The 20,544-nt window shown below is 43.9% G+C and overlaps 1 protein-coding gene across 2 annotated transcripts in view; it reads left to right on the top strand.

Annotated features, from left to right (window-relative positions):
• RSU1 (Ras suppressor protein 1) overlaps positions 1-20,544 on the top strand; it is a 227,433-nt gene that overhangs the window by 47,209 nt on the left and 159,680 nt on the right. Inside the window, exon 1 of one of the 2 annotated variants that reach the window (XM_038755738.1) lies at positions 6,142-6,222. The exons of the other annotated variant lie outside the window; for it this stretch is intronic. Within the exon in view, the coding sequence (XP_038611666.1) occupies positions 6,177-6,222 (46 nt within the window). The 5' untranslated portion in view covers positions 6,142-6,176. Of the gene's footprint in view, positions 1-6,141; positions 6,223-20,544 lie in introns of those variants that run through there. 2 annotated transcript variants of the gene reach the window in all.

Below are 20,544 nucleotides of genomic sequence, written 5' to 3'. Positions count from 1 at the left end.
CTATTTGTTAATTTCACTAAGCGCCTACTAAGTTTCAAATGCCGTTCTAAACCGTCTGCCATCATCATTATTATTATTATTTCTTTTTTTAATGGTATTTGTTAATTTCACTAAGCGCCTACTAAGTTTCAAATGCCGTTCTAAACCCTCTGGTAGGTACAGAGTAATCAGGCCGAACTGAGTCCCTGTCCCACGTGGGGCTTTCAGGCTTAATCCCCATTTTACAGATGAGGGAACTGAGGCACAGAGAAGTTAAGTGACTCACCCAAGGTCACACAGCAGACAAGTGACAGAGCCGGGATTAGGCCCTTCCAACTCCCAGGCTTAATGCTCTATCCACTAGGCCATGCTGTTTCTCATTATATTTTAACTACTACTGGACAATATATATTTTGATCTGATTCTATCATTCTTCTTCTAGAATCTGACAACAGTGGTTCTGTATTCACCATCAAATTCAAATTCCTGGCTTTGGGCTTTAAGGCCCATCTCTGACTGGCTTCCCCATATTTAACTGCCAGTATCTTTGACCACATACACCACTTCCTCTCTTCTAACCCCTTTCCTGATCCTCAACGATAGGGGTCCACAGTCTTTCTGGAGAGGAGGGGAAGAGTCATATTAAATTCAACTTTTGAAAAAAGTTGGTGGGCAAAGACCCAGTAATGCCACTGAAACAGAAGAGGTGGGGAGAGGAGAGGAGGAAAGTTAAAATGGGGAAGGAGGGAGAGAGAGCGGGAAGGTGCAAAGAATCGTACTGTGCTCGCTGATTTTATGGGTTCGGAGGAGACGGTCTGGGAGGGCAAGAGCAGTTCCAGGGTGAACTGTGCCCCAAAAGGATAATAATAATAATGGTGGTATTTGTTAAACACTTACTATGTGCAAAGCACTGTTGTAAGCGCTGGGGGAGATACAAGGTGATCAGGTGGTCCCACAGGGGGCTCACAGTCTTAATCCCCATTTTACAGATGAGAAAACTGAGGCCCAGAGAATAATAATAATAATAGTAATAATAATGACATTTATTAAGAGCTTACTATGTGCAAAGCACTGTTCTAAGCGCTGGGGGGGATACAAGGTGATCAGGTGGTCCCAGGGGGGGCTCAAAGTCTTAATCCCCATTTTACAGATGAAGGAACTGAGGCCCAGCGAAGTTAAGTGGCTTGCCCAAGGTCACACAGCCGACAAGGATGACAGGGACCTCCTGTTTCTCAGGCCGGGGTGGTTTAGGATGGAGCCGCCATCTCGACTTCTCCCTTGCCCTCTTTCCGGCTCAAGGGAGCAGGGTGGACAAATTCCTTCCTCTCCATAAAATTGCGAGAGAACGAGTGACATCGCTGTCACAGTGATAGTTCCTCCCATGGAGTGAGCCTTTAGGCTGGAGAGCTTCAGCTGGTATCCTGAAGAGCCAACTTCCCGAACCCTAGCTTCCCAGCCTCTGGTCTTCAATCTATTTCAATCCATTTTTTCATTCCACTGAGCTCTCACTTTCCTCCCTTTGCCAAATCTGTCGGACTTTTCCCTGTCCTCAACCCTCATGGCTGCCTTTGAGCCTGTGGATCAATCAATCAATCAATCGTATTTATTGAGCACTTACTGTGTGCAGAGCACTGTACCAAGCGCTTGGGAAGTACAAGTTGGCAACATATAGAGACAGTCCCTACCCAACAGTGGGCTCACAGTCTAGAAGGGGGAGACAGAGAACAAAACCAAACATACTAACAAAATAAAATAAGTAGAATAGATATGTACAAGTAAAATAAATACATAAATAAATAGAGTAATAAATATGTACACACATATATACATATATACAGGTGCTGTGGGAAAGGGAAGGAGGTAAGATGGGGGGGAATGGAGAGGGGGACGAGGGGGAGAGGAAGGAAGGGGCTCAGTGTGGGAAGGCCTCCTGGAGGAGGTGAGCTCTCAGCAGGGCCTTGAAGGGAGGAAGAGAGCTAGCTTGGCGGATGGGCAGAGGGAGGGCATTCCGGGCCCGGGGGATGACTTGGGCCGGGGGCCGATGGCGGGACAGGTGAGAACGAGGCCCGGTGAGGAGATTAGCGGCAGAGGAGCGGAGGGTGCGGGCTGGGCTGGAGAAGGAGAGAAGGGAGGTGAGGTAGGAGGGGATCACTTTCATATCTGGCGGTGGTATCTAATCTTAGCCTACCCGCCTAGTTCTCTCGTGGTTCTCTGCTTTCTTCTCAATCCACTCCCTTCTCAATCTCTTTCGCTGCTTCTTGCCTCTTCACTGTGGGTGTCCTTCAAGGCTCCGTTCTGGGTGCCTTTCTTTTCCAATTTTTTATCCTCACTTTCTTGAGGAGTTCATCCATTTCCGTGGCTTCTACACTATGCAGGTAACTCCTGGATATTCCACGCTGGCCCCACTCTCTTCCTCTGCAATCTCTCATTTCCTTTTATTTCTAGGACATCACCTTCCCTCCCAAATCCTTTAGTCTAGCTATTTTTCCCATCCTGGTTAACCCTACCACTATCTTTTCTTTCCATCTGCAGCCTTGGCATTATCCTTGATTCCTCCCTTTCTTTCCACTCTCGTAATAATAATAATAATAATGATGGCATTTATTAAGCGCTTACTATGTGCAAAGCACTGTTCTAAGCACTGGGGAGGTTACAAGGTGATCAGGTTGTCCCACGGGGGGCTCACAGTCTTAATCCCCATTTTACAGATGAGGGAACTGAGGCACAGAGAAGTGAAGTGACTTGCCCAAAGTCACACAGCTGACAATTGGCGGAGCCGGGATTTGAACCCATGACCTGACTCCCAAGCCCAGGCTCTTTCCACTGAGCCATGCTGCTTCTCCGCCACACTGCTTTAAGCGCTTACTATGTGCCAAGCACTGTTCTAAGCACTGGGGTAGATACAGGGTATTCAGGTTGTTCCATGTAGGGCTCACAGTCTTAATCCCCATTTTACAGGTGACATAACTAGGGCACAGAGAAGTGAAGTGACTTACCCAAAGTCACACAGCTGACAATTGGCGGAGCCGGGATTAGAACCCATGACCTCGGACTCCAAAACCCGGGCTCTTTCCGCTAACCCACACTGCTTCTCTAGGTTAGTCAGGTCAGACATAGTCAGGTCAGAAGCTCACAGTCTAAGTAGGAGGAAGGACAGGTATTTAATCCCTGTTTTGCAGATGGGTAAACTGAGGTGCAGAGAAGATAAGTGACTTGCCCAAGGTCACACTGCAGGCAAATGATGGGGCTGGGATTAGAACCCAGGTCCTCTGAATCCCGGGCCCGTACTAGCCCACTAGTTTATGTTGCTTCTCTTTTAAGCAAAAGATCTATTTTCAGATCCTAAACACGATTAGCGTTCGGTAGATACGTTTAATTTCACTCTGCTCCTTCCAAATAAAGTCGTATTAGTTATTTAAACAAATGCCAGCTCCATGTCATGGGACCTGAAATCTCCCAGTGGCTTAGTACAGGGCTCTGCGTACTGTAGGTGATCAAAAATAATATTAATTGATGGAGTGATTGACAGGCCGCAGCTTGTGTTGGGTCTCACCAGGACAAAACTTGAAGCCAACTAGATCTCAGCTGAATTTAGACTCTTTCCTTCTTCCCTCCCCAATTCCCACTGCCATGTAGAAGGGGATGGGGAGGAAAGGAGCATCTCCAAACCTTCCTTGATTTGGTTTTATGCAGTGAAGTCACTACAGAGGATTTATAAGTGCTCTCCTTAAGCCAAGATCTTACCAGAGACCAACTGTTCAAGAATGCAGGCTTTGGTTGGGTTTGGATCCCAAATGGTTTTGTCTTAGACCAAGGAAACCAGCCAGGCCCGGGAAAACGAGAGAAAGAAAAAGAGTGTGTGTGTTTTTTTTTTTTAGGCAAAAGAAAGAGAAAGAGTGTGTGTATATGTGTGTTTTTTGGCGAAAGAAAGAGAAATAATGTGTGAATGTATGGTTTTTTTGAGCGAAAGAGTGTGTGTATGTGTGGTTTTTTTAGATGAAAGAAAGACTATCTGTGTGGTTTTTTTTAGGTGAAAAAGAGAAAGAGTGTGTGTTTGTGTGTGGTTTTTTTTAGGCAAAAGAAAGAAAGAGTGTGTGTATATATGTGTTTTTTGGTGAAAGAAAGAGAAATAATGTGTGTATGTATGGTTTTTTTAAGAGAGTGTGTGTGTGTGTGGATTTTTTAGACAAAAGACTGTATCTGTGTGTTTTTTAGGTGAGAGAAAGAGTGTGTGTGTGTGTGTTTTTAGGTGGAAGAGAAAGAGTGTGTGTATGTGTGTTTTTTAGGCAAAAGAAAAAGAGTGTGTGTATGTGTGTTTTTTTTAGGCGAAAGAAAGAGTGTGTGTGTATATATTTTTTAGGTGAAAGAGAGTGTATGTATGTGTTTTTTAGGAGAAAGAAAAAGACTGTGTGTGTGTTTTTTAGGCAAAAGAAAGAGAAAGAGTGTATGTATATGTGTTTTAGGTGAAAGAAAGAGAGTGTGTATGTGTGCGTTTTTTTAGGTGAAAGAAAAAGTGTGTGGTGTGTGTGTGTGTGTGTGTGTGTGTTTTAGGCAGGCTTGGGATGCCCAGGGGTTCAGTAGAACAGGCCTCATAACGTCATAATGGTTTTGCTCCTTAGAGCGGTCCTAAGGGTTACTTCCAGAAGGTAGCACCTTGAAGAAGCCCTTCGAAAGAAGCTGCGCTGGGTTGTCGTAAGAGTCGTTTTGGCCTCTTTGTTAGGGTCATCTCATCCAATCTGCTCCACTCCTCATAACTCCTAGCCCTTTTCTGCATTCTGTCTCCATGCCTCCCACCCGGCCCCGCGCGATTGTCCGCCCTGAATTGCGAGAGTTGCAAGTGGGGATTTGGTCATAAGAGGGCATTGTTGAGATGTGGATTGTGTTGAGTTGTGTCCTTGCGCAGAAATGCCAACTCCAGAAATGTCTACGGAATATTCCGTTTGGAACAATAGGACACATTGCTGTGTTAGAATGGAAATTTCAGGTTGCAAACAGGCTTAGTCCACAGAGGACTGCAAATCCTTCGAAAAGGGAGATATAACATTATTTTTATAGTTACGTAATATGCTTTATTTATAATAATAATAATAATAATAATAATGGCATTTATTAAGTGCTTACTACATGCAAAGCACTGTTCTAAGCACTGGGGAGGTCACAAGGTGATCAGATTCCCTCCCTATCCCCCCCGCCTTACCTCCTTCCCCTCCCCACAGCACCTGTATATACGTATATATGTTTGTACGTATTTATTACTCTATTTTACTTGTACATATTTATCCTATTTATTTTATTTGGTTTATATGTTTTGTTTTGTTGGCTGTCTCCCCCTTCTAGGCTGTTGGGTAGGGACTGTCTCTATCTGTTGCCAACTTGTACTTCCCAAGTGCTTAGTACAGTGCTCTGCACACAGTAAGCACTCAATAAATACGATTGAATGAATGAATGAATCAGGTTGTCCCACGGTGGGCTCACAGTTTTAATCCCCATTTTCCAGATGAGGGAACTGAGGCCCAGAGAAGTGAAGTGACGTAATAATAATAATAATGATGGTATTTGTTAAGCGCTTACTATGTGCAAAGCACTGTTCTAAGCACTGGGGAGGTTGCAAGGTGATCCAGTTGTCCCACGGGGGGCTCACAGTCTTTATCCCCATTTTACAGATGAGGGAACTGAGACCCAGAGAAGTTAAGTGACTTGCCCAAAATCACACAGCTGACAGTTGGCAGAGCTGGGATTTGAACCCATGACCTCTGACTCCAAATCAATCAATCAGTCAAAGCCCGGGCTCTTTCCAGTGAGCCATGTTGCTTCTCCGACTTGCCCATAGTCACCCAGCTGGCAATTGGCGGAGCCGGGATTTGAACCCTTGACCTCTGACTCCAAAGCCCGGGCTCTTTCCAATGAGCCATGCTTCTTCTCCGACTTGCCCAAAGTCACCCAGCTGGCAACTGGCGGAGCCGGGATTTGAACCCTTGCCCTCTGACTCCAAAGCCCGGGCTCTTTCCACTGAGCCACGCTGCTTCTCTATTTAGTGATCTCTTTAGAAGTTGCGAGAAAGAACTGCCAGTTATCATTTTTGTTGTGAGCGTCCCGAAAGGCAAGTTTACATTTAATAAATTCCAGGTTATTGGGACTGTTAAAAACTCTCAGGATTCCGATTACCCAGCAATTTCAGATACCTCAACGTTTTTAGGATGCCTGTCGCAGCTGATAGATGTGGATGTTCCGATCCCGAAAGCGGTGAGTGACTTGGTGCTGTCGATCCAGGCAGGCAGCATGGTGGAGAATTGGGTAATACTGACCCACATCAGGAATGCCGTAAAATGGAGAATTGTGTCTTGCCCTCCAATTCAGAGATATGAGCAACCAAATGCTCTCTTCAGCATTGTATTTTGCAGGTGATGCAATAAATCTATCCTTATTCTGATAAGGGCTCTTATCTCACAGTCTAGAAGATCTATCCTTCCAGACTGTGAGCCCATTGTTGGGTAGGGGCCGTCTCTATGTATTGCCAACTTGTACTTCCCAAGCGCTCAATAAATACGATCGAATGAATGAATAAGAGAAACAGGCAGTCAGCTGGAATTTTCTTTTAGCCGGACTGGATTCGACCTCAGGCATTCTAGTCAGGCAGCCTGGGATGAATCATGGGGCTCCAGAGTAGCTCTACTTCTGATGTGGTTCCTTTTTTTTTAATGGTATTTGTTAAGTGCTTCCTATATGCCAGGAACTCCTAAGTGCTGGGGTAATAATAATAATAATAGAATAATAATAATGATGGCATTTGTTAAGCGCTTACTATGCGCAAGGCACTGCTCTAAGCGCTGGGGGGGATACAAGGTGATCAGGTTATCCCACGTGGGGCTCACAATCTTCATCCCCATTTTCCAGATGAGGTCACTGAGGCCCAGAGAAGTGAAGCGATTTGCCCAAAGTCACCCAGCTGACAATTGGCGGAGCCAGGATTTGAACCCATGACCTCTGACTCCCAAGCCCGGGCTCTTGCCACTGAGCCACGTTGCTTCTTGAAATAGATAAAAGCTCATCAGGTTGAACCCAGTTCATGGCCCACGTGGGGCTCACAGGCTTAATCCCCATTTTACAGATGAGGTAACAGAGAAGGGAAGGGGCTCGCCCAAGGTCATGCCGCAGACAAGGGGCAGAACCGGGATTAGAACCCGGGTCCTTCTGATTCCTGGGCCTGTGCTCTATCCACTAGGCCACACTGCTTCCCTTTGCCCCATATGCTGATCCAACCCAGGTCCCCAGTCCCCAGTGACCCCACCATTTCACACCCCCACCTGCTCGCACCCCCTTCCCTCCAGACCTGATTCCTTCATGGAATTCTTCCAAAGTCTGGTCGTTAGCAGCCAAAATTTTTAGGTTTTCCATATCTCATATTCTTGTGGAAAGTTGATTTTAAAAATAAACAAGTGACACTCAGTGAATTTGAAATTCTTAATAATAATAATAATCATAATGGCATTTGTTAAGTGCTTACTATGTGGGTACAAAGTGATCAGGTTGTCCCATGTGGGGCTCACAGTCTTAATCCCCTTTTTACAGATGAGGGAACTGAGGCCCAGAGAAGTTGTGACTTGCCCAAAGTCACACAGCCGACAAGTGGCGGAGCCAGGATTAGAACCCATGACCTGTGAGTCCCAAGCCCGTGTTCTTTCCACTGAGCCAAATGCCTGTTAGGAATGTTCATGTTGATGTCTTAACCACTAAAGACCATATTTCATGGGAAAATGCCTTTTATTAGGGAATGATAGTTCAGGACTTAAAATAAAAACATTACAAGATATGAATGTATTCTGAGTATTAGTTTGAAACTTTTGAAATATTTTTAATGAGTTTATTATGCTTTTTTGTTGAGAAATTTTCATGGTTTATTCTTACTAGATAGGGAAAGACATTAATATAGATATTGATATTAATAGCCTCAAAATCATATGTATCATTTGTAGAGGGTTGGACTCAGTCTGATTCATTCATTCATTCATTCAATCATATTTATTGAGCGCTTACTATGTGCAGAGCGCTTGGGAAGTAGAAGTTGGCAACATATAGAGATGGTTTCTACCCAACAACAGGCTAACAGTCTAGAAGGGGGAGACAGACAACAAATCAAAACATGTGGACAGGTGTCAAGTCATCAGAAGAAATAGAGGTAAAGCTAGATGCACATCATTAACAAAATCAATAGAATAGCAAATATGTACAAGTAAAATAGAGTAATAAATCTGTACAAATAATGATCAGAATTTGTAACAATTTATAAAAACCCTAAATAGTTTACATTGTACATCATTTGTGATATTGGGCAAGTCACTTTACTTCTCTGTGCCTCAGTTACCTCATCTGTAAAATGGAGATGGAGACTGTGAGCCCCATGTGGAACTGTGATTTGCTTGTAACCACCCCAGTGGCTAGTACCAGCGCCGGGAACATAGTAAGCGCTTAAAAAATACCATTGTTATTATTATTATTATTTGTGCTTCCTTCAAGTTGCCTAAAATAAATTAGACTTATTAGAGCTTTATGTTGTGGAGGTGCAAGGGAGGACTAGAAAGGTTGAATATCAAAGACAGCCTCTTCCCAGACTTTGTTATGGCAAAGATTCAGATTTTTATAGTTTGTTTATTCAAAATCAGCTGTGACAAACGTTGAATGCAAAGCAGCCCCAAGGACAGTACAGTACTGAGTTTGCAGTTGTTTCCTCTTCTCTCCCTGTCTTGAAGCTACTAGGGAGAAATTATCCACTGAAGTTAACAGACCGTTTGGCTTACAGGTGTAGGGCCTTGGCTAAAAACATGGTGGCCATCGAGTTGGCTAGTAGATCACAAGTGATTCCACTTCTATGAAAGTCTCCAGGGTTGAGTATAACATGCGTTTATTTTACAGGAGGTTAGAAAGCATGGGCATTGCTTCTTGGTTATTTATACCTCGCATATGGGATTGAAATGGCTGATAGATTATTAATGATTTCCTATGATCTGTCCCCCCCAAAACACACAAAAACCCAAAAGTTGCCATGTCAAGTGTAGGTGGATTAAGATCACTTTATACGGTTTATATTCTGGGATGTAATATGTGGGTTTTTGCCATAAACATTCATATAGTGGAAATTCAATATCGTGTTTATTCTGAAAACCCTGTCTCCCCAACTTTGCAGAAATGATTTCAGTAGACAATTTAAGCACTTTTAAATGAACAATCAAGTTTGACCCCAATCCTGTAAATGAAAGGCGGGGAAGGGAGCTCTCTTTGCTCAGAAGAATGACCTTCAACGTTCTCTCAAGGCCCAGCTCCCTGGCAGCAATGGCTTCTCTTTATCATGGATTACTTGTCATGACTCATGCCAAAGTTTTTGTGTATGGTTTGTATGAGATTTATGGGGAAAGTATGCTAAGTAAATAGTTTCAATGTCATGAATTTATCTTGTGACAAGACCAAAACAACGTGCTGTTTGCATTTTAACAGAATTTTAATGTATTTATAGCACAGGGGTTTTGATCAATAGCTTATTTTTTAAATGAGCGCCCATTTATCAGTTTGTTCCTGTGAAAGATTAAATCTGTAAAGATTGCACACCCTGTTTTCGAGGGATGGCAGGTATTAATTAAACAGGGCCGTGGATACCAGTGGCTTGTCAAGGTCTTAAATTGGCTGAATTTGTGGCATTTGTGGGTTAAATTGAAGATGGCAAACAAGCATATGGGACTTTCTTTCCCTTCCTCCTTACACGGTCCCTTGGGAGACAAGAATGAGATAACTGGAATACAAAGAAGCTTCAGCCTTTTCCACTCTGTTCCTCCTTAAATTGATGCTTATTTGATAATCCCATGTCCACATTTCTCTGCCACACACATTTCTCAAAAAAAAGGATAGTGATATTTCAGTATGTGTGTAGAATTTAGGCAGATGATCTAATCTAGGGGGAAAGGTAACTGCCAAGATCTCTCATTCTTGGGAAATCTAAAGTGTTTTGTACTAGGATTGTTAGCTCCCGGCGACACGGAGGCTGTGTCTCATCTGATTAGCGTGAATCTATCGCGGCGTGTAGCACATCAGTCAATCAATCCATAGCATGTATTGGCACCTTCTGCGTGCCAATAGATCATGGTACGTGCTTAATAAATGCCAGAAAGACCAAACCGAAAAAGGAGCTCCATTGCCCCCACCTCAGATAAGTATATTGATACTCCGGTGTCAACTGAAATGCAGGAGTAGCCCGTAGGAGAGACAGCCAAGGGATGATTGTCCCTTCTCCTCTTTCAGGCTGCCTTTCGCTGATTATTAGCATCTCTGTCAAGTGGTGAACCAGAGGGGCAGGAACCTCCCATGAGGTAGTCTTGAGCTGCTCTTATAAAAGTGTGATGAAGAAAGGAGGTCTTTGGAATCATCCTTGGATAATAAATTCCTTTCCCTGCCAAACTTTGCCCAAACTAGCAGGAACTACGATGAGATGACCACCCTTTACTGCAGCTAGAGCAGGCTCTCGACTCTGCCCACGGTCCTCTCTGCATTGATTGAATTTGGTTTCTTTCTTTGTCTCTCTTCTTTTCCTTAGTTCCTTCTCAAACTCTGGTCGCCAATCCTTAAGCATCTTGGAGGCAAGTATGCATTTCATCCTTTCCCTTCCCCTTCACTAGATGTCCCTTTCTCCCCAGATGCTGGCCTGTCTTTGCTTTTCTCTCAGCACTTTTCAGCCTACAGCTCCCAAATTAAAACCGTTTATTGATGTATTGCTTTGTTAGCACACTAGCCACATCTAGGGGCTGGAGGGGAATTCAGAATGCTGCTCTCTTATCCATCGTGCTGCTGTAGACAACACCTGAGTGATGATTTGTTCCTCGGGGAAATGCAAGTGATGTTTTGAAGCATCTACCTTATTCCCTTTCTCTCCTTTGCACAGAGAAAACTATTCTCTGTAATAGTAATAAAAATAATAAAAATGATGGTAACTGTTAAGTGCTTAACTATGTGCTAGGCGCTGTACTAAGTGCTGGAGTGTATACAAGCCAGTCGGGTTGGGCACAGTTCCTGTCCCACGTGGGGCTCACAGTCTCAATCCCCATTTTACAGATGAGGTAACTGAGGCCCAGAGAAGTGAAATGACTTGCCCAAGGTCACACAGCTGACAAGTGATGGATTAGAACTCATGACCGTCTTTCTCCCAGGCCCGTGCACTATCCACCCTGCCGTGCTGCTTCTGGGGCCCCTGTTAGTAAAGCCTGTCCTTTACTAACTTTCTTCACATTTTCCTCTGGTTTCTCTATCGTAGACTTTTTTCCTTTCAGCTGCAAGTCAGAGTCCTTGCTGCCTGAATCAAAACACAAAGGCCGTATGCATTTAATATCTTTGAGTTTGGAAAAGTAATTGTAAAGTTTGGACCCTATAAGCAAGTCAAGCAAATTATTTTAAATCCCCCATGTAAATCTTTGTTTCAAATCCGAGACGAACACTTTCCCCAAATACCCTCTTCATTCTTTGGATACCCTCTAAGCCCTTGTTAACTCAATGTTGTACGGTAAAGGAGTGTTCGTTTTGTTGCTGAGAAAGCTCTTGGAGTGTTGTTTGTTCTGGACATATTGGCACTGGATTCTTAGGTATTAAGTTCTTCTGTTTCCAGCATAGCAAAAACGTAGATCCGAGAAGCTGATTTGCATTTAAACAAGCTGCCTTTTCTAACAAATATCATTATTGTACTTTGCTCTATCAATAACTGGGGAAAAAAACTCATAAAATCTTGTAAAACTAGTTAATGTTCGAGTGTTTTTGAACTGAAGAGTCGTATAGTAAAATGGAACTAGTTAAGCACCGTGTATATTAATTCTGAAGGCAGAATAAGTGGTCATGAAATATTAACAAGATTTCTTTGCAAATAAAGGTTCTGAAGAGTACAATTTGAATATGACAGTGGAAGGACTGTTTTTTACATAGAAAAAGTAAAATGGCTTCTAAAAGGACAAATCCTAATTTACTTCGAGAATCGGCATCAGGAAAATTTGCCTTCAAGCTAATTTTGTGTTATGAGCAGAACAGTGTATTTTTCAAATGCTCATTAGAAAAATGCTGCATTTTTACTTAGGCCAGAAGAAGTGTTTGGAATCACATTTCATCCTGTTGGTCATGTTAATTAGGGATTTCTTTGTCTCTGGCATCAGTAAGCCTATGTTGTTTGGCTGCATTGTCAGTATCCTTGTTATCAAATATGGTTGTAGAAGAGGTTGATTTTTCCAGTCATATCTCTGAAAGCAGCCACTAATTATTTTCAACCCTATTCATAGTCCTAAAGATGTTCACTCCCATTTCTCAGCTTCTCAGTTTCTCAGCTCTTGGCTTATCTAAATATATTTTTAAAAGATTTTCAATCTCTCTTCCAAGAAGCAGTAAGCTTTTCCCATGCAGACTGTTTATCCTTCTAACACCCATGAGCTCAAAGAGAGGCAGGTATTAAAGAGATATAGGGTCAAAACAAAGAGAGATGAAGGGTCTTGGCGGTTGTCATTTCACCTTTTTGTCTCTTCCCAGATGCCCGGCTTGAGAGCCGTTCTGCTGTAAATGCTGCCGGGCTCCACGTGGCTTCCTGACACAGAACAACATTTGAAATGCCACCAGTTCTGGCAAAACCATTCCAGAAATGTATCATTTTTGTAGCTGGGTGGGGCAGAGCTTTTTTTTCTCTGCTTGAAATGATTCTATCCTGAAGGTTTTTTTGGACATTATCCTGCCTGAAATCATTTCTGTTAGATCAGAGTTAGACTATTCCACGTTTTCAGAAAACTCCCCCCTCTCCACCACCTCCAATAATAATAATAATGATGGTATTTGTTAAGCGCTTACTATGTGCATAACTCGCTGGGGAGGTTACAAGATGATCAGGTTGTCCCATGGGGGGGGCTCACAGTTGTAATCCCCGTTTACAGATTAGGTAACTGAGGCCCAGAGAAGTGAAGTGACTTGCCCACAGTCACACAGCTGACAGTTGGCGGAGCCGGGATTTGAACCCATGACCTCTGACTCCAAAGCCAGGGCTCTTTCCACTGAGCCACGCTGCTTCTCCAAAGCAGCTTCTTCTGCTGCTTCTTCCAAACCTTCGCAACTTTAACAGTATTAGATGTGATCCAAAAGGCTTTATTAAGACCAGCACCTGGTGTGAGGATTTGCAATCTGTGTTCAATAAATCAAATTTACTAAAAGCAGCAGGGCACCCGTCTCGGCTCTCCCCTCGAGAGCCCCTCTTCTGTTAATCTCCCTCCTCCTTGCCATGGTGGCTTAGCGCGCCGTAAGGTTAAATTGGAATGTAAAGAGCACCAAAATGATCTGAATATGACTTTTAACTGTTAGCGTTCTGCGGGCCGAAGTCTACCTCAAGATTTTTGCCCATTCTGAGAAATTTTTGGAGAGCCCTCTCTAGCTTCCAAAGCAGCACGGACAGTAGCAGCAAACTGATCTGGGCCAGGATGGAGCTGACTAAAGAGGATGAGAACTGGGAGATTTGGAGCTCAGGAGGTCCAGGGACTCCAGCTGGAAAAGTCCAGAGTTAAGAAAAAAAAGTTCATTCAATCGTATTTATTGAGCACTTACTGTGTGCAGAGCACTGTACTAAGCACTTGGGAAGTACTATGGGAAGTAAGAAAAAAAAGTTCCATCTGCAAACCAGTTTCGGCCCCGATTCTGAAAGATAGATATTTAGGAATGGACGGGGCAACCCGTAACTGTATCCTGGCTGTACTGTGGAATTGAGTCCCGTTCCTTCTACTCTTTGGCACATTTTTATTCTGGATTTGCCCCGACTTCAGTGTGACGGGGCTGTTGGAGATTGCCCTGTGAAATGATTTCGATTGGAGATGAATGTCAGTCATACAGGTGAGAGTGTGAGAGCTACTGAATAGACATAAGATAAAGGACCGCTGAGAGGGACACTAACCCACTCAGAAGCAACGAGACGTAATGGAAAGAGCATGGGCTTGGGAGTTAGAGGAACTGGGTTTCTGCTGTGTGACCTTGGGCAAGTCACTTCTCTGTGCTTTAGTTCCCTCCTCTGCAAAAATGGGAATTCAGTTCCTTTTCTCCCTCTTGGTAGCCCCATTTGGTGATCTAATCTCAATCCCAGTTCTTAGTATAATGCTTGGCACATAGTAAGCAGCTTAACAAATACCACAATTATTATTAGACTGTGAGCCCCACGTGGGACAACCTGATCACCTTGTAACCTCCCCAGCGCTTAGAACAGTGCTTTGCACGTAGTAAATGCTTAATAAATGCCATTATTATTATTATTGTTATTAATGCTAATAATATCGATAATAATATCACCAGACTGTTCAGGCAGATGGAAGAGAGGACAGGGAGGACGATGCTGATTCCCAGGACACGCAGGCAAGCAGGAATTCTGCCAAGTATGAGGCCTCAGTAACTTCACAAGCTGCTATGCAGGGCATTCCCAATTGCCATCCCCTTTCTCCTTCCACCAGGAATCACCACGTCTTTCCACAAAATAGCACGCACCCCCAGTTCAGTTTATCACGGCCAGCAGGACATACAACCTAGGAAGAAGGGAGAGCAAGACACCCCAGCTCTAGCCAGAGAAAATCATCTTCTGTTCCCAACAGTAACATAACATATATACCCACCATATGACATACAGTGCCTGGAGAGAAAACATCACAGCTTACTTTGAAAAGCCACAGCCTCTTCATTGTTCTAGGTGGGTTTTTTTTTAAAAAAACACTCCATTATGTTTCACTTAATTAAATTCTTCTTGGTACTTTGAATATGAAATCTGATCCAATTGTGCTTTGTGCTGATAATCTCATTGATTTCTAGCACACTGGCTCACTGTATTGGCTCAGCATTTCTCCAGCTCGGAAGCTGAAAGGGAAATGGAGGCTTACAGTGATTGTATTTTTAAAAAATCAAGTTTGTTTAATTATACTTAAAATGATTCTTGTTTGTTAATGCAGCATACATAATCCCCTTTTTCATCCAGGGTATCTTTCCCTTGCACTTCATAAATACGTCTCTGACCCCAACATCTTTGCGCCATATTTTCATGGTCATTCCTTAGTATTGTGTAGATGGGAGCCTTTCTTGTCATATAGCTTATATAGTCCAGGAAAAAGAAAACTTCCTTACGGATATAGAAAAGGGGGATTTGACCAAATTTAGAGAACCACTATGAACAATTAACGTAAGTGCCTGCGTCTCAAAGTCTCAAGTTTCTTCCCTTATTCTGGTTTTCTGAAACAGCAGGCAGCCTTTGTGGGGAGATGTTTTACATTTTAATCGCTGTAAGGAATTAAGTTATAAAAGGCAGGGCTGAGTGTTCATTTCATTTGAGTTTTCAGTATGGCCAGGAGAATGTTAATTGTGTAGTTTAGGTTTTTCTTCTTTGGTTTCAATAAAATCTTAAACATAAAATTCACATGCACGCCACCCGGCTAGGAGAGGGTTGGTAAATTGAATGTGGAGCTATCATTTGTGTCCACAAAACAAAGCCCTAAATCACATTTAGCATAATTTGTGGCTTTAAATTGGACTGATTTAGCCAGGAGAGTGAAATAATCTCTCATCCTGTCAAAAAAGGTGATGCCTTCAGCCCAGCATTTAATTGCGTTGGCTGAAGAGCTCTGGATTGTGGCAGAGACTCTGGCTGCATCTTTTGTGGTTCATGGCTGAACTGGGATCATCACTTTCCTTGAGAGAGTGTTGTTCTTTGTGCTGATGAGAATGAGGGTGATGATCCCATAGGGAAAGGGATCTCACAGGTGGCAAGACAATGTATGTTACATAGGGAAATTTCTGGAATTCAGTTGTGGAAAGTTAGATAAAAAAGTCTGAATATCAATTACTCTTGGGTCAAATGGCTTTCAACTATTCAGGTGTTAGTATACCTTCAAGAATTCACCTTAAAGTAATTTTCTACAAATCATTCAGTCAATAGATGGAATTTATTGAGGGCTTAATAATAATAATAATAATAATAATAATGATGGCATTTATTAAGCGCTTACTATGTGCCAAGCACTGTTCTAAGCGCTGGGGGGGGGGGGGGGGCGTTACAAGGTGATCAGGTTGTCCCACGGGGGGTTTACATTAATCCCCGTTTTACAGACAAGGGAACTGAGGCCCAGAGAAGTTAAGTGACTTGCCCAAAGTCACACAGCTGACAATTGGCAGAGCCGGGATTTGAACCCATGAGCTCTGGCACCAAAGCCCGGGCTCTTTCCACTGAGCCACGCTGCTTCTCAGTACTATGGCTTATGGTTTGCAGAGCACTGTACTAAGCACTTGGAAAAGTAATAATAATAATAATGATGATGGCATTTATTAAGTGCTTACTATGTGCAAAGCACTGTTCTAAGTGTTGGGGAGGTTACAAGTTGATCAGGTTGTCCCACGGGGGCTCACGGTCTTCATCCCTATTTTACAGATGAGGTAACTGAAGCACAGTGAAGTGACTTGCCCAAAGTCACACAGTTGACAAGTGGCAGAGGCAATATTAGAGCCCATGACCTGACTCCAAAGCCCGGGCTCTTTTCACTGAGCCACGCTGCTTCTCTACAGCGTAGAGAAGTACAGTACAATAGAGTTGGCAGACATTATCCCTGTCCACAGGCAGCTTACGGTCTTGAGGGGGAGACAGGCGTTAAAGTAAATTACAGATAGGGAAAATGGCACGTTTTAAGGATATGCACTTTGGGAGTTAGGGTGACGTGAATATGGAGAGTTTAAGAGGTAAGGCACAGGGGAGAGTTGGTAGGGGAAATGAGGGCTTATTCAGGGCAGGCCTTTTGGAGGAAATGTGATTTTCAGAGAGCTCTGAAGGTGAGGAGATTTGAAAGGGACAGAGGAAGGGCCTTTAATTTCATAGAACTGTCCACCTGCATACCGTCTTATGGGGTTCATACCGTCTTATGGGGTTCATAGAAAGGGAATGGTTCCATTCACACAACATGTATCCGCGCACATAGGAAGATCGTTCAAAGGGCAACATTTTCGTAGCTTCTCAGCTTTATCCCAGATCTCCTAACCAACCACTTCAGTAACCGAATCCATCGTTCCCAACCAGTCAGTCCAGAGTATTTCACCTCCCTTTACCCCGCCTGGTGGGTCAGAGAAATGGGAGAAGCATTATGGCATAGTGGATAGCACTCCTGGGAGTCAGAACATCCTAGGTCCTAATCCTGGCTCCGCCGCTTGTCTGCTGGGTGACCTCGGGGAAGTCATTTCACTTCTCTGTGCCTCAGTTACCTCATCTGAAAAATGGGGAGTGAGACTGAAGCCCCATATGGGCCAGGGACTGTGTCCAATCTGATTTGCTTGCATCCACCCCAGCGCTTAGTTCAGTGTGTGGCACGTAATGATAATAATAATAATGATGGCATTTATTAAGTGCTTGCTATGTGCAAAGCCCTGTTCTAAGCGCTGGGGAGGTTACAGAGTGATCAGGTTGTCCCAAGAGGGGCTCACAGTCTTAATTCTCATTTTCCAGATGAGAGAACTGAGGCCCAGGGAATAATAATAATAGTGGCATTTATTAAGCGCTTACTATGTGCAAAGCACTGTTCTGAGTACTGGAGAGGTTACAAGGTGATCAGGTTGTCCCACGTGGGGCTCACAGTCTTAATCCCCATTTTACAGATGAGGGAACTGAGGCCCAGAGAGTGAAGTGACTTGCCCAAAGTCACACAGCTGACTATTGGCAGAGCCGGGATTTGAACCCATGACCTCTGACTCCAAAGCCCGGGCTCTTTCCACTGAGCCACGCTGCTTCTCCACATACATAGTAAGCGCATAACAAATACCACAATTATTATTAGGAAACACCGATGCACTCCATGCAGACATTGTCGGTGAAGTCAAAACTGTCAGACCCGACTGTTCCCAAATCCCCACATCACCTCCTCAACACTCTATTCCCACTTCCTCATCTTTTTCCTGCTTTCCAGCCATCTCCTAAGAAGAATTTTCCAACCTGCTCCTTAAATCAATCCCCCCTTCCTGGGCCTCCGATTCTGTCTCCTTTCACCTCCTAAAAGTACTTGCTCCTCTCTGCCCTTTCCTCACTGCCATATTCAACCTTTCACTGTCCAATAGCTCCTTCCCCTTCCCTTCAAACTCATACAAGCCTTCTCCATTTCAAAACAAGACTTGTCTTGAAGTTAAGGCTCTGCTTCCCTCCTCCCATTCCAGTCCACACTCCTATTACGCCCACCGTCTGAATTTCTTCTCCACCTACTCCCTCCTGCCACACTCTGATGACCTTACTCCATCAAGACTTCCCTCTCTGAATTTACCAAGTGACCACCTTCTTGCCAAGTCCAAAGGACTCCACTTCATCCTAATTTTCCTTGATCTCTCTTCTGCTTTTGACACCGTGTATGCCTCCCTTCTCCCTGAAACACTGTCAGTCCTCGCTTTTGTTGACACAATCCTATTCTGGTCCTCCTCCCACCTCTCTTACTGCTCCTTCTCACTTTCCTTCTCTGTCTCCTCTGTTTCTCATTCTGTCACCGCTGGCATCCCTCAGTGTTCAGTTTTCAGTTCCCTTCTGTGTTCTCAGTCTACACTCATCCACTCTCATGATTTCAGCTTTCACCTTATTACTGTGGTACGTGTTAGTCAATCGTATTTATTGGGGTCTTACTGTGTGCAAAGCACTGTATTAAGCACAAGGATAATGCCCAGCTCACCGTTTTCATTCCTTCTTAACCAGTCCTGGGCTGTGAGCTCCTCAGATGATAGGGACTGTGTCGAATTCCCACCTATTCCCATCACTTGGTAGAGTGCTTTGCAGACAGTGAGAACTTAGTAAGTACTATTATTACTGCTACACCATGCTCTCGGCTCTCCTGTCTCCACTCTTTGCTCATGTTGTTTCCCTGACTTGTAACTCCCTTCTCCCCACTTTCAAATCCCTCCTTAAATCCTACCTCCTCCAACAAGCTGTCCAGATGAATTTCCCAACCCCCTGAGCCGTAACATCGTCTAAGCCAACTCTAGCACTTACGAGCTTCTTTACACCCTCCTTAGCAGCAACATGTGTGCTAATAATAATAATAATAATGATGGTATTTGTTAAGCGTTTACTACATGCAAAGGACTGTTCTAAGCGCTGGGGAGGTTACAAGGTGATCAGGTTGTCCCACGGGGGGCTCACAGTCTTCATCCCCATTTTCCAGATGAGGGAATTGAGGCCCAGAGAAGTGAAGTGACTTGCCCAAAGTCACACAACCTGAAAGTTGGCGGAGGCGGGATTTGAACCCATGACCTCGGACTCCCAAGCCCAGGCTCTTTCCACTGAGCCATGCTGCTTCTCTGCTGCTGGATGAACTTCAGGAGATCGGGGCCCCATTTCCTTTTCTCGGAGAGGCACTTAATCCTGTCAGGCGGTGTGTTTTCCATTTGCGTTTGGGCTAGAACGCGACAGCCATATCAGTGTTCTTCCAAACCTTTTTGTTTTGTTGTCCGTCTCCCCCTTCTAGACTGTGAGCCTGCTGTTGGGTAGGGACCGTCTCTATGTGTTGCCGACTTGTACTTCCCAAGCGCTTAATACAGTGCTCTGCTCACGGTAAGCGCTCAATAAATACGATTGAATGAATGAATGAGTCTGTCTGGAATCAGCGCAACCGGGGGTCAGGAGAAATGGTCACGTGCACGTCTGTAACATCAGATGTTACAATGTGAGTTTTCCTTGCTGTGGGGCTCTGTAAGAATGCAATCCTCACATTATAAGGGGACTTATGTACTCTGTGGTTTAAAAACACGAACCCCAGAAACATGGGTAGGTTTCAAGCTTTCAGATTCATTTCAGATTCAGTTTTGCTCACTCAAGTATGGAAACGCCAGAAAGGATTTCTGTACGTCGAGAAGCTTAAAAATCTATCTGGACATCTGGAACGCATACCGGGTAGCCTGGTTTTAAGGACTAGAGTCCGATTCCGGGCAGGAGAAGGGCAGCCAGTGGAGTGCCTGGATGAATCCGCCTCCATCTGAGCCTTTCGGGATGATGAGGACAACTTTTCTTGGGAGCTGGGCTCGTGAGGTCCAAAACATGAATGGGGCTGAAGATCTCGGATCTCAAAACTGAGATTAGAGTCCAAGGGGAATCTAAGTCATTTACAAGCTCCGCTCCAGACGAGGTATACAGCTATCATTTGGGGCTTTGAAGCAAATCTTCACTTTCCATATCCATAGTCGATGTTTTATATCCAGGGCAGAAAAAAACAAACATCACCACACTCTTAAAAGCTTTTTTTTTTTTTTAACCTACGATCAGCATGGTAGGATTCGTATCGTGCTGCGGAGTTGGTTTTTCATATTTCTAGATAATACCCAGGCATTGATCTGCGGCTAATCTAATGTAACCTTTTTTTGTGTGTATTGATCAGAGTCCTTTCCTCTAGAGACAGTATCAGAAACCGGCTTGGTTGGGCAGTTCATCACGTGAGGCTGAACTTCAATTGTGGTGATTTAGTGGACTGTTAAATAGACAGCAGTTCAAATGTTAGATTGTTTGAAGAGACGGATGAATGCGTGGTCGTGTCA

Source organism: Tachyglossus aculeatus, chromosome 13 (genome assembly GCF_015852505.1).
Source record: "Tachyglossus aculeatus isolate mTacAcu1 chromosome 13, mTacAcu1.pri, whole genome shotgun sequence".
Taxonomy (NCBI): Eukaryota; Metazoa; Chordata; class Mammalia; order Monotremata; family Tachyglossidae; genus Tachyglossus; species Tachyglossus aculeatus.
Note: the sequence above shows the minus strand (reverse complement) of the source record. Positions and strands in the feature narration are given on the sequence as shown.